Source organism: Vanessa atalanta, chromosome 20 (genome assembly GCF_905147765.1).
Source record: "Vanessa atalanta chromosome 20, ilVanAtal1.2, whole genome shotgun sequence".
Lineage (NCBI taxonomy): Eukaryota > Metazoa > Arthropoda > Insecta > Lepidoptera > Nymphalidae > Vanessa > Vanessa atalanta.
Window position 1 is genome coordinate 3,364,527 of NC_061890.1, and position 14,573 is coordinate 3,379,099.

The 14,573-nt window shown below is 30.0% G+C and overlaps 2 protein-coding genes across 3 annotated transcripts in view; both read right to left on the reverse strand.

The window, feature by feature from the left end:
• Window positions 1-5,364: 5,364 nt before the first annotated feature.
• LOC125071767 (general transcriptional corepressor trfA-like) lies at window positions 5,365-9,922 on the reverse strand. The gene is made up of 2 exons (XM_047682130.1): window positions 9,539-9,922; window positions 5,365-7,605 (listed from the first exon to the last, which is right to left on the reverse strand). The coding sequence occupies exon 2, from the start codon at window positions 7,597-7,599 to the stop codon at window positions 5,914-5,916; it is 1,686 nt and encodes a 561-aa protein (XP_047538086.1). The 5' UTR covers window positions 7,600-7,605; window positions 9,539-9,922; the 3' UTR covers window positions 5,365-5,913.
• A 256-nt stretch (window positions 9,923-10,178) lies between these two features.
• Window positions 10,179-14,573, reverse strand: part of LOC125071946 (alpha-tocopherol transfer protein-like) — a 28,026-nt gene continuing 23,631 nt past the window's right edge. Inside the window, exons 4-6 of one of the 2 annotated variants that reach the window (XM_047682392.1) lie at window positions 14,297-14,317; window positions 13,495-13,636; window positions 10,179-12,696 (exon numbers count right to left, since the gene is read on the reverse strand). In XM_047682392.1, the coding sequence (XP_047538348.1) occupies window positions 12,448-12,696; window positions 13,495-13,636; window positions 14,297-14,317 (412 nt within the window). In that variant the 3' untranslated portion in view covers window positions 10,179-12,447. The remainder of the gene's footprint in view (window positions 12,697-13,494; window positions 13,637-14,296; window positions 14,318-14,573) is intronic. The other variant, XM_047682393.1, reaches the window with a different exon arrangement.

Here is a 14,573-nt window from a genome sequence, read left to right on the forward strand (position 1 = left end):
AATACAAAATCATTATTTAGGTAAAGTTTCACATGAAAACGATATCTCTAAAAAATAATTTAGAACAAAAAACATATAACAAGAATACTTTTATACGGTAATACTTTTTTTGTAATGGCCAATATGAAATATGGATTTTTTTTTAAATTTAATCACTAGACAGAATATACGAATTGATAGCATACGAAAATTTCCTTTTATTTGTTTCGGATAAATCGTAATTTCTTCGGTTCTGACTTGTTTATAGAGTTATGTAGGGTTTTCCATAAGGGGTTTTTTAAAAATAAATTGATCCAATAGAATATGATAAATCCCATCGTATTTTGCTATGGGTGTGGTAATTCTGGATAAGCGATAAAATTCACAAATATAAATTTATGAACTATATATTTGTAACAAGCTAAGATGCAACACCTTATTTATATTGATTTGTAATTATATAAAAAGTGTCTTGTGCAAACGTTTAGGTATCAAAATAAGCTAATCCTATTTTAAAGTTAGTATAATACTCAAAAGCGTTATGTTTGTGTATATGGGACATAAATTTGTACCCAAATTAATTGGTATTGACTAATCGTAAATATTCAAACGTATTACAAACTGTGACCGAAATTCCATTAGAATTAATCTAATATTAATCAAATTAACATTATAGTCATTGTGCATGTATAAATTTTAATATATAATTTATAAAATACAACAAAAGATAACCTACTTTATTCATTTGAATTATTTATTACTTCTTCTTTGAACCTCAATAATTGCGCGGCAGCCATTGTGCCCGCCAATCCGGTCAACGACCGAGGGATAATGCTGATAAATTCAAAACAACCCTGTTTTATAATACGGGGTGTATTAAAGAATTTCATATTTAGTTTAACCGGGTTATACGCCCTGACCTATACTAAGTTTCATACTGTCACGTACACACGTAGATGTTATGGGTATCGCCTTTATTGCAATAAAGAAATAAGCAGAATATTTTTCATGACATAAATATAACATATACATTGCACTTCTAAAATAATATTTTTTTTAGCGAAATTAGTTACATACTTAACCATAGTTAGCGTGTAGAAATTATTAATTTGACATTCTGCCAAAATCTTAACGTTTTTTAACATGACCAGAAAAATTAATTGGCTCGTCAAAAGTCGGAACAAGCCGCCAGTATAGAATAAAATTAATAAGTAAAACATACTCAATATTATGATAACTAATCTTATTGCAATATCAGAAAAGCAAACGTTTACGTAGGTAAACTTATTTAATTAAATAGCAACTGCAATCACAGAGGCTTGTAAACAAACAAGCTTTGTAAATAATCATCATGATAAAACTTGTGATTAAATAAAATAGTTTACTATTTGACTACCCATATGGTTAACTAACTGTTGCCTGTGACTTTCGCGTGGTCTTAAGTTTGATGAAACGATTCTAGCGTCATCTGTTGTAAAATGGTTTTACTAAGTCAAAGGCCTTTCCGGGCATGCGCACAAGAACTGACCAATGACGTCATACATCGCACATTTCAGCTCATTTGCTTTTTCATTTATTTTTTTATAATCAGAAACTTAGTGTGTATTCCAAAGTATGGTGAAGGTAGGATTGCATACGGACAAATATATAAAAGCATATATATTTAATATCTTAGATAGATCATTTAATTTAAATAATTTTGTAGATAAAACTAAATTAAGTACAAGATTAATTTAAAATATTATACTAGGTACTGTTTTCTTGAAATTCACCAAACTATTTCAGCCAAGGTATTTTTAAATTTTAACAAATAATTTAAACAACATTAATTTTTAGATTTAATCAGAAAAGTAAACATTAAAAAATAAAATTACGCTGAAAAGTGCAAATCAAATAACAGCTCTGCCACATATTTGCGATGCATGATGCAATACGGGTTCAATCAACAGAACAAATATCGTAGTGCAACAATTTATTTTTTATATATTATCATCTCGTCGTCGGGTAGTGTCCACAACATTGACTTATGAGAATGAATTAAGGAACATAGATAAGAGTCCATTCGATGCATTGGACAGCGCCATCTAAGCGCCTTAAGCTGGACTTGCATTCGGCGCCCTTTTAAATTCAACCAGAGACACACTGGGCCGCAAGGGCCCGGGTTTCAAGGCCGTCTTTGACCTGTTCTCTTGATTTAACGATATACATAGGGCACGGTATTGAGGGCATGCAGCACGGGAGATGGAAACTCCAGACCATGGCGCATCCAAATTTGGCGCCCTGGGCCATAATTTTCTTATAATCCTATAATCGTATCTTCACAGAGGTTCATTCAGTGCCTTTGTTGAAACATAGTTATAATTTATTTAATAAAGGCATAATTTGGAATAAGAGGTAAATATTTGGATTTATTGTTCGTTTCAGCTTTATCCCTATCGGTTCAGGCTCTATCCCGGTACAATCTGTCCCGGATATATTTGCGTCAACGGACGTAGCGTGTCACAAAAAGGGTCCGTCCTCGTTTCTAGGGAACCGATGTCAGTTAATCAGGTCTCTTACATCACGACTAATTCCACCGGGCTCAATTTAATTAACAAAATAAAATATACTTAAATACGCAAGTGGGCTTTCAAAAGATCATTTGAATCGTCATTTTACAGAAATATATTAAAAACAAAGCTACCACCGATTCGGAATGTAGATTCTACCGAGAAGAACCGGCAAAGAACTCAGTAGTTACTCATTTCCAACATTTGAAAAACATTATGTTAGTTAAATACAATTATATATAATATACCCGCTATTATATACTTAGTGGTATTGCTTTGTGCAAGCCGTCTGGGTATGGTACTCATCAGATATTCTACCGCCAATCAGTAATATGCGGTATTGTTGTGTTCCAGTTTGGAGGGCGAGACAGCCAGTGTAATTACAGAGACAAGGGACATAACATCCTAGTTTCAAAAATTGGAGGCGCATTGGCGATGTTAGAAATGGTGAATATTTATAACAGTGTTATGTCTATGGGCAGTGGTGGTTACTTATGGCCCAGGTATGGTAAGGTGGCCCGTATGTTCGTCCGCCAACCTATGTTTTGTAAAAAAAATTTTTAATACAAGCATCAGAGCCCTTCCGTTATTTGGAAAATGGAAACACGCATTGCACAAACACAAACATCCAGCCCGTAAGCACTAGTATGATCTACACAAATATTAGTCTCTAATCCATACTGCAAATTGTATGTGGATCGCTATACTGTTGTCAATATATGGTAAAACATTTGAAAGGTTCTTTCAGGTATATTGAATTTTTAATAAACGAGTATGATAAGTTTTAGGGTAAGTTTACTCAAGGTTCTATCTTTTATAAAATTAAGTATAAAATGATTTGTATAATACTATACGGTAATCTATTAGGATTTTCCAAGCATAATTCTTAATATAATTCAGGCCTCTAAAAAAAATTCAATAAAACGATTTGAAACTATTAAAACTACTGTTGTATTTCAATTATGTAAGTCTTGTTAATAACCTTAAAAAATGTTACAAATTATTCATTTAATTTTGAACTTTATTTGTTTATGATAAGGTTGTTTTTGATCCTTTCATCGCTTGGGAAACCTAATTTATGCGTCTCGTTCATAATTGTGTTCTATTAAAAATAAATTGAAGCAATGGCTTCGATTTCGGGAAAAAGTCGCGATCACTTCTTGGATTCATTTACTAAATAAAATGTTAAAATGACTGACTGACATACAACGCATATTTTAAATCTCGAGGTCTAACAGAATAAACTTTTGTACAGGAATTTTGGAACTTAAGTGAGCAGAGGAGAAAAAAGGATCTTTCATAAATCCTCTCTACCCCTTTGCTGTACTATTTTAACGTTTTCAGTTTAGGCAAGTACCGCTGAATTTTCATGTGCTTAATTTGTGTTTATAATTCATCTCGTACTCGAAGGTGAAGGAAAACATCGTGAGGAAACCTGCATGTGTCTAATTTCAACGAAATTGTGCCACATGTGTATCAACCCGCATTGGAGCAGCGTGGTGGAAAATGTTCCAAACCGTCTCCTCAAACGAAAAGGAAGCCTTAGCCCAGCAGTAGGAAATTTACAGGCTGTTAATGTAACGTGTGACGCTAAGATAATCTTTTTCTACTTTTTAGCGCACATTTTCAATTTATCTGAAGTATGTTTTTTATTGTCAATTTTTTTGATTAAGTTTTTAATCTATGTTTATATTTATTGAATGTCTGTTGTCATTCTTGAAGTGTCAATGGTCTTCGTGGGATTTCGGATCTTAGGTTGTTCTGGATGGTATTAATGTTGAAATTGAAATCGTTCGTCCTTTCAAACCTTTCAAAACTTCAAGACGGTTACGTTTCATACCTACTCCATTGTTTCATGAGTTATACCGTATACCATATTACAAGATATACTCATTCGTTATTCTTGACTTCAGCAAACAAGTTCAATAAGAATATGGCCATTATTCTATTACGTGGGTCAGTCTATTAGGAGAGTCACGTGTATGAGCGATTATCCTATATGTGCAGAGACTGCATTTTCAGTCAAGGATGTATATTAATTCATTTCCTGTGGGTAGTGTGTCGTGTTATTTTAAGATATTAATGGTTTTGTTTTATTGTACAATGTATTACTAATATTTATCAACTAGCGACTCACTCCGTCTTCGCACGGATGCAATTTATTAATAAAACAAATTATATGACATAAATATAATTTATAACCTATAGAACTCAACAACGCAATGAAAACATTTTAGAATTAGATCTTTGATACCGAAGATTACATGTCCCCCCCCTGAGTATGAAAAATACTCTTCATCGATATATAAATAATTTTAGAGCGATTAATTACGGGAATAACTCGAGGAAAAAACGATTTGGTATTTAAGTGAAGTGTTTTTATTTGGCAAGATATCTATCACACAGTAATTGATGTTAAATATTTTTATAAAATTGTCAAGACAAAAGTTCGTACTAACATAGACCATTAAATAAAAACATCTACTAATAGTGAATCAACTCAGATGATGAAATTCCGTTTTGCATGTTAGCGAAGTTCTCAGCCTTATAATGGGACGGCAAATCCAACACGACCACTTACCATCACTGTCAAGAGACTTTAACAGTACTTAATAATATTATTTATGACGATCGTTTCATTAAAGATATCTTAAATTATTCTTAAAATAAATAACTTAATAATTAATGTATATAATAAATAAATATTAAGTACATCTTAGGTACAGACTTTGGGATTTATTTGTGACAAAACAGCACTTTAAATATTATAATTGTGGCCAACAGGCTACTAATGGCTACTAAGTAAACGCACACTACTACGTTGACGAACGTGACAAGAGTAGTTGTCATGCACACCAAGGTAACCAAGTTGGCTCATTCGTTTTATTTCGTTCGTAGTGCGACAAGTATTAATTCATAATTTGCATCAAGCAATTAATTCATCGAATTATTATCTACATATATAGGCAATTACAATACAGTTAATTATCTATCTCCTCAGTTTGCCAGTCGACTTTTGTTTTGATTGGTAGTTAATAAAGTACTTTAGTGTTACCACTAAAAAAAAAAGTGGAAAAAATTTAAATTGTTCGAAACGTAATAACACTCGAATTTCGACTACTGTGTGAACACTAGTACAGATAATTAGAAAATATCAGTGCATTTTAAACGAAAGAAAATAAAGTATTAACTGTTTTGTTTTTATAGAGTAGATTGGTATTAATAAATTAGAGAAACTTACTTCAGGCGATATTAACTTTTTTCCATTATGTAAAAAGTATAACTAAACTATAACAATAATAATATAGAGCCTTTTTAGCTTTTTAATTAATTATAATTAAGTGTTTAATTCATTATAATTAAGTACTCAAAGTTGCAAAATATATTACATATTCTGCTGAAGGAATTTTCTTTCATTAATACAATTTTCAAGTTCGTCATGATACTTTTCAACCTTAGAATCGAACCCTGGACTTTGGATTTCACTATTAAAACTGTTCCCAGTGATAATTTTCTCTCTATTTAGTGTTGCATCAAATCTAACTTTCTTACCGGGTGTGTAAGTCTTGTTATGCGAGAGGTCAAAGCTATCTACAACTCTTTCTTTCAACGGAGTTACATTTGTATTTAGTCTTGTATTCTCAATTGTTTTTATTGTTTCATATTCGTTTTCATTTTCTATTTCCTCTATTTCTATTTCATCAGAATTATCTAGCTTTAGTGCAGGGTTTTCTATCCCCGAGTCCTTTTTATCTGATTTCTGTTTGGGAAGTTTTCGTGGAACTTCATATGGATTCAAGGTTGTATTCTGTTCAACCTTATCTCCTTTTAACTTCTTCTTTAGAGTTTTGAATACTTTTTTCGATAGTTTATTACTCGCTTTAAGTATATGTTTAAAATCTTTTTTACTTTCGTTTGATTCATTTGATTCGTTAGTTGTATTCTTTTTGTTTAAATTCATGATATCAACTGCACTAAATTGGGAGACATCGTAGCCAAGAATTTTGCTTTGTTTATTATAACACATGTCTGATATATCATCACCGATATTCTCATATACGGGACTTTCAGATCTATAACTATCTATATTTTCATATTCATGATTTTCAGCGTTAAGAGACGATTCATTCACAGTTGATATCGTACTGTTAGTGTCACTTGCGAATAATTTCCTTGGTATCAAATTATTGGGAACATTACTATCAAATGTGTTTACAGTTTCTACGTTATATTCTATTGCGGGTTGTGGTTTATCGTCCAGAAACGGATTTTCACTGGACACATCGTCTACATTTAAATTCGGGTCTAAGAAAGGATTTGTGTTCTTTTTATTCGGTATTAATTTCTTTTTTGTAATGATAGTTATTGTTTTAATCTCCATAATATTACTTTCGTTTAAATCATCATCTAGATAAAGTGATTGATTCGATGTTGCAGGTGAATCAAGTGCCAGTCTATCGATGAAACTTAAATTACTGGTATTATTAACGAATATTTGATTTGTTATATTTGTCTGAATGTTTGTCGTATTACTTATAGCGGAAATATCATTATTAACCAGCTCGCTATTTGTGACTGTGTTAAATTTGCTGTCGAATTCTGAAATTCCAGAATCCATCTCAATTTCATCTTCTATTGTATTCAGATTTGTGTCATCGATACTATCTGGTATAGCTTCTTTATCATGCTTGTAAAAATTATTTCGTTCATTGGACAATTCAGAGAGATTGGCATAAATGGGTTCTGGATTAGAAATAGTTGGATTTTCTGTTAATTTGATAGGAGTCTCGTAATGTTTGACATTCTTGCGTACATTATTAAGTTCTCTCTGTAGAAATTCGTTGACCGCTGCCTTACTAATACCTAGATCTAGAGCAGTGTTTTCAAAAGCCGCAATCTCGCTCTTTGTTGTTTTGCGTCTCTTGTTCGGGGTTATTTCCATGGCTGTGTTGCACATGGGGTCTTCGTTCGCGAGTAAGTCGAGAGCAGGGTTCAAGTAAACGTTTGGTCCACTTTGAATCTTTCGCTTACTTGATTTCACTTCGAATTGATTGTTATCCACTGCATCCATTGTACACTAGAAATTAAAAGGAATTTATGTTAATTATTTTGAACTCATAATGCATTTAGGGATCCGATATGACTACTTTGTTAGAACAGTGGGGCTATTACGGATAGAGTTACTAGTTAGTTACTATATCAAATCAAAAAATTATAATCAGTATTATGGACCTAGGCAGTAGCATAATACTCCATAAATCAGTTATCCACTGCAACATTTATTAATCCGCAACAATCATTTGATAGCAATAGTTGCTATACTGTAAACGTAATAACCCAACAGAACTTAATTCAAGACTGCGAGTTCAAACCTCCTGGCAAGAACTGCAAATTATTATTGATAATGTGCTTATTTTATATTTATAATTTGTCTCGTTCTCGGCAGTAAGGATATTATCATGAGGAACCTGTGCATGTCAGATGAAAATCTACCTTAAACAGAGAGGAAGTCTTAGGCCGGCAGTATAACATTTAGAGCCTGCTACTTTTCTTTACTAGTATTTATATATTTTTATATATATTATGTGACATATTTGTTATTATATAAACTTTTGAATGGTTATATTATAGAAATTAATTTAAACGAAAGCCTAAAGGAATTTAGCTTTGACCAAGATCTGTCAAGAAACTCAGTAATTACTGTTCTTATTAAATTTGATGAGCAAATGAGCCACTTGCTGGTAAGTGGTCAGCACTGTCCAAAAAAATTGGTGCTGTAATTTTTTTTAATCATTCCTAGCATCTCCATTGCCATCTTGGATACTTATACCTTGTGCCTAGACACACTGGTTCACACAATATACAATGTGGAACACAAATGTTCCAAGTATTTTCTAGGCGGGCTTGTCAAAAACCCTTCCACCTAATAAACATAGTAAACTATATACATGTATTTAAATACACAATAACATTTACACAGTATGTGTGCAGTATGGGAATTAAAGATTAAAAATTATACACTCATGCAAAACTCCTTATCAGTTAACATTTTAACATTAAATATAAACTTAAAATTAAACAACAATGAATTATTTGTCGAATGCTAATATAAAAACAAATACCTTGTAACATAGCAAGAGGAAATCCAAGAAATAGGGATAGTGCCAAAGAAGTCAGTAATAAGAAATAAAATAAAAAGTTTTAACCTCATTTTCCAAAAGTACCATTTTAGTCATTTTAGGTTTTCTCTCCTTTGAGTACATCATAGTGAAGAGGAAAGGCTCACAGAGGCTTTGTATAGAGCCTTATTGTACATATTTGATTATGACTTAACTCTCAAATTTCATATAAACAAAAACCCACTATTTTAAGAAATCAGTATTATACTTATAACCTTGTAGGTGGAATTTAAAATTATCACTTATATAGCTTTTGATCACTTGTAAATGATTACTACTTGAGTTTATGTTATGTTATTGCATTTTTTCCTCTCTACCACCTTATAAATCTTGTATTTATATATTATTCCTACACACTTTATATACTGCACTATTTAGAACTGCATTTACATTATTATCACTTGTATCTTGTATGTGCTCAAAAATAAATAGATTTCATAAATCTCAGGAGATTAATTTTAATATAATATAATATATATATTTATATACATAGAAAAAATATACATGTTTTATAAGAAAAGCATTTCAAGTAATTAAATATTAAGATCGTAAAAAAATAATTCAAATTACTATTTTCTGTTAAATTTACGTATGTATATATACGTATACTAATATAACATACGTGTTTTTATTTTGTTTTTTAGAAATAAGGTGGACTAGGTTTATTAAGTTATATATAGTTTTAATTGGGCACAGATTTAATAATTGAGTATAAGTCTAGTAAAGAATTAGAAAAAGTACGGGTTTTTGTAATATATAAGCGTCTTATTTGTAATTTTAACAATAAAAACTGCTTCAATCTACTAAGTAAGAATCGCGTATTTTACGTACCCATTAATAAGTCGTGGTTGATATTTCCGCAATAATATCGAAAACTTATAGCGACAATATCTTAATTTTACTAAAAATGTAAAAACAATTCACTCCAAAGTAACTTTCATTTATAATTTTCGTTATGTATAAAACAATGATTCGATATAAAACGAAACACGGCATCCAGCAGGTGGTTGATGTTTTGAGACGGCTGACGGTTATTTTCTGACAGATGTAAATTAATAGAGTTGCTAGTATCAAAATATACTTTTTGTATGTATATAACAATTGATTTTTAACTTTTAAGTTTTAATCCTTAATCCACGTTTTACACTTTATATGAATAACTAATGTACTTTTTTTTTAAGTTTTTACTTATTTAAATTGCGATTAATTTCTAAGTTACAATTATAGCAGAGATGAAAGTAAATTATTATCAAATCCTTTTTATAAATACGAAGATATTCATTTATATTAAAACGAAAAATTGTATAAAAGTGGTCTTTCTAATATTCGAATACTGTAGGTTTCAATTTAATTAAAAAGTAAGGAAATAAATATTTTAACAAATGTAATAGGTAATAATAAAGTATATATAAACAGGATATAAGTATAACGCAACTATCGAATGTTAAGATAATGCAAGAAAACTCGGAAATAACAGCAAATAGAAATTTATTCTTGCTTTCTAATAACTAATACATTAAGCCATGGTTCCCAGAACCAATAAAAATATCATAATGATCACGAAAATCAAATTTAAAATTAAATATAATTAAGTATAAGGTACCACCACCTTCGGTATACAATTTAGCACCAAAATAAAAAAACAAAGCACATTGGATTGTCTATTAATAAAAAATACGATAGATTTTTATTACGTTCAAGCGACTCATGATGTATTTATTTAAGTACAAATATTAACGATATTTTTTTTTTCTTAAAAATATTTTCCTCCTTTTTCTATTTATCGACACTATGACCATCCAAGTATTTCTTATACAACTTTGACAAATTTAAATAACTGTCTGGTAACTTATGGCGCTTAGCATTTGATACAACATTGGACTTTTATTTATTTTTATTATTTTATATTTTGTTACTATCTGATCAAAATCACACTACATTGACAAAGGAGTTTTTCTTTACACATATACATATATGTATATATATACATCAACATCAATACATCTTGATTGTGGTAAGGAAATTATACAATACAGACATTTAACCCACACATACGTTTTACTAAGCTACCATTCAAATATAATTACTTAAAATCACTATTTATAATGTAAATAATTCTGTATATCAGCATTTATTACGGTATTCAGATCTAAACCCAGCCTTTTTATTCCAAAATTCATTACTAGTATTTTATAATTTAAAAAAACTCAAATTAAGTACAATATATGAATTTTATAGTTGTATACATTAGCAATAAAAATTCCTACACTAATGTTTAATTCAGTAGTCAAACCAAAATATAAAGCGGCATATAATAATTTCAAAGTGAAAGATATGCGTATTGTATATTTAATATTACACTAAAGACTTAATTTCAATTCCTAGTATGAAAATTTTATCAAAAACTTGAACTTGTATTTACCAATCATCATTTTGTTGTAATAATTATTTAATTTTTATATAGAGCAACACCACTAAAGCAATTGACATTCGATTTTAGATTCAATAAGGCATTTCTACTAACATGTACAGCTTAAAATACGTTAAACTTTCAATTATGTATCAATTTATCTACTGATAAAAAAATGCTGTCACAGACTAATAAATATTTTTTATCAATGATTTAAGCTAGTGCTACGAGTAAGTTGTTCTGTTTTTGAAATAAACAATTTTTATAGTTTTTAATCATGAAATACATATATGTACATTATATAGTCTATTCTAACCACAAGAGAAATACAAATAAAAAACTTTAACATGGAATTGACACAATATTCACTTTAAAAGTACAATTGTAGTGGATGAGTAGTTAAATTGAATACTGTTATATAATTAGCAATAAAGACACATTAATCAAAGACTTTTTATAGTACATAATATAATAGAGCTATATTTAGCAAATTTTATTAAATATGCAAATCTGTGGTTTCTTAATCAATCAAAACTTCAGAATAAAATGACAGATCTATAACATGTTTGCTAGTAATTACTTCGAGCAGTCAAACCATTAATTTACTAAGTTAATATAAGTAATTAAACTTATACATTATTAAAATCGGATAATTGTAATTGCATTCAAATAAGTGCTCCTGTTTGGTGTCTCTGACACCAGTGAAGAAACCATTGCTATTTAGATTATATATTTATTTTAAATGGTTTTATTCATATCCTCCATAATTTCTTATACCATATATTATATATGTTGTATTATATCAACACATACCTATTATATAAAGTTAACTAAACCGCTTAAGTCTAGAACACAAACCACAATTTAAAAATATATCAAACTGTCATGATAACAAATAAAAAAAAAAAAATGTACTCAATCAAAGTACGTAAATAAATATTCTAGATCTATTTTAAAGCAATCGACAAAATATTCTTCTCGATAATGAGTTTCTTCATAGTCGTTTTTATTTTTAAATATTAATTAGGAGACGAATATAAAGAATCCTTAAACAACGTCATCGGCGTAGTCATCAGGTTAGCCATTCATGTCAAAGTTAACCATTTCGCTTTTATTTATGTCTAATATTATTTAAATGTATTAATCATACATTTTCGTAAAGGATACTAGCGACACCTAGAAAACACACGCTAAAGACAGTAGGTACACAATATTCTTTATCCATTTCACGTATATTATGTTAATGACGCATTATGATTTAAGCTGCAACATCGAGACATGACTAAAGTACGACATTGACAGATATCTAAAGTGTTGCCAGCAACAAAAACTAATCTATGTCCAAATTTTTAAACGCTCTCTCCATTGCCTTGTCTCGTTTTTTATCAGGGAGAGCGTTTATTCGCTGTTCCTCTTCAGCTTTGAAGTACGGTTCTAGGGATTTCAAATTTTGCATACATTTCTTGTGCAATGTCTGAGTGTCTGGTAAGGTACCTCCGTAGTCCGGTGGTAGGGCGGATCTCGGTATAACTGTACCGTAAAACTTCTCAAGGTCCACGTTTTTGTGGTGGAATTTTATCTGAAAAGAGAAAATGTTTGAGTACAAAATTACGAAGATTTGAAATAGGTATTTAAACTACTATCACATACATTGGTTATGTAAGAAATTACTGCAATTTCATACGTTGCCAATGTCTATGGGCTGTAGGGATCATCGGGTCCATTTGCCCGTACGCCTACCGACGCCATACAAAAATGTGAGCGACCGCTGGGCTGATTTTGTCATTTTAAAGTAGAAAGTCGAAAAGTAACCGCTGCCAACTATTTCTGCATTAAAAATAGAAATATGCGACAGCAAGTAAACGAACATAACATTGGATGCCACTATCGAATAATTATAGTTATTTTGGGTTGAAAATCCACATTAAATTTGCGTTCCTTATGTACGCAACGTCCAGTTGAATGTTAATATTTTCCAATTTGCATTTAACCTCATGTGAGGTCGAATTGTGACGGATATAAATAAGGTATATCTGATTCACATTTCACTTTTTGCAAACTCGCCCGAGTAGGCAATTCATGTACGTATATAAATTAATACTTTAATTTTAATAATTCCTACGTAAATAAACTTACTAATACTACTTATATTAAAAACAAAAGACTATAATTGATTGAAAAGAATATAATGACGAATCAACGGTTCCTTTGATGATTTACTCAAAGTGACACATCTAAACACGAAAAGAATAAAACGACGGAAAATGATATCATAAGAAAGCCAATCCACCATTTTGGGATTTTGGCATTCGGTATAGAAATGAATATACACTCAAGTGTATGTCTATAAGAGACTGATATCACCTTTAGCACTTACCATGTCAAAGAACTTCTTATCCATGAAAGGTCTTATGAGAAGCAAGAGCTTGTCAATGATCGGTTCGGTGTTAAACACGTGTATCGCGCGCATGCGCACCGGCATCGCCTCTTGGACGTACTGGAAGAATTTCCGAAGGGAACTGGAAGTCAATCAAATCAATTTAGAATAATTATTTATTAATTTGAGATGAAATTGAAATTCTTAATTGATCATCTGTGAAAAATATGAAATATACAAACAAAATATGCCGAAATAATGTTTCTCTAATATAAATAATAGCGCTAAGGCACGAATGTAATTTATGAATTAATTTAAATAGAAACAATCGAACTCCAAAAATAACTTTCGTTACCTACTACGTCTGCAATGGGCGACCTTTAAATAAATAATAATGAAAAATTCATTTATAATAATAAAACAATGAATATGAACCATTGGCATTGATAACTGTACCTTAATTTAATACATTAAATTAAAACACTCAGTACAACAACTAAAATAAATAAGCATTATTTCGTCAAGTCTTTTAAAGTACCTATTTTTATATGTAAAAATAAATATATCTTAAATATGTTTGCATAGATATTATTTAGGTACTTGAAACTTATACATTACATATAATTTAAACAAAATTAAATATATGACAATATGATCTACTTGTTTTGTCTATAAACAAAATACCTATAATTTTAAAAAAGTTAAATATTCCAAAAAAAACTAAAGTAAATGATTTTTTAATCTGTGGTTAATTTAAAATCAAAATGGCGAAGCGTGATTGAAATATTTGCGCGATAATTACCTTTGTCTATCCTTTTGAAAGCTATTGAAATATTAATAATATAATGTTATATAATTTATAATTATAAATAAAAATATAAATAAACACTCATACACGTGGTGAAACATAATGATAAGTGAAGATTATAATCGGTTGATGGTGGGTGTAACGGTGGCAGATGTCATTTATTATCAGGGTTGCAAGGCGTTAAAATAGCAAATCCGGAATAGGCCATCAATTAAGTCTCATATTTTTAGTACAATTGAAGGCATTTTAAAAATTAAACCGGGTATAATAT

Bases quoted from the DNA above. Each gene is read 5' to 3' on its own strand.
- LOC125071767 (XM_047682130.1), bottom strand. From the start codon at position 7,599: ATGGATGCAGTGGATAACAATCAATTCGAAGTGAAATCAAGTAAGCGA.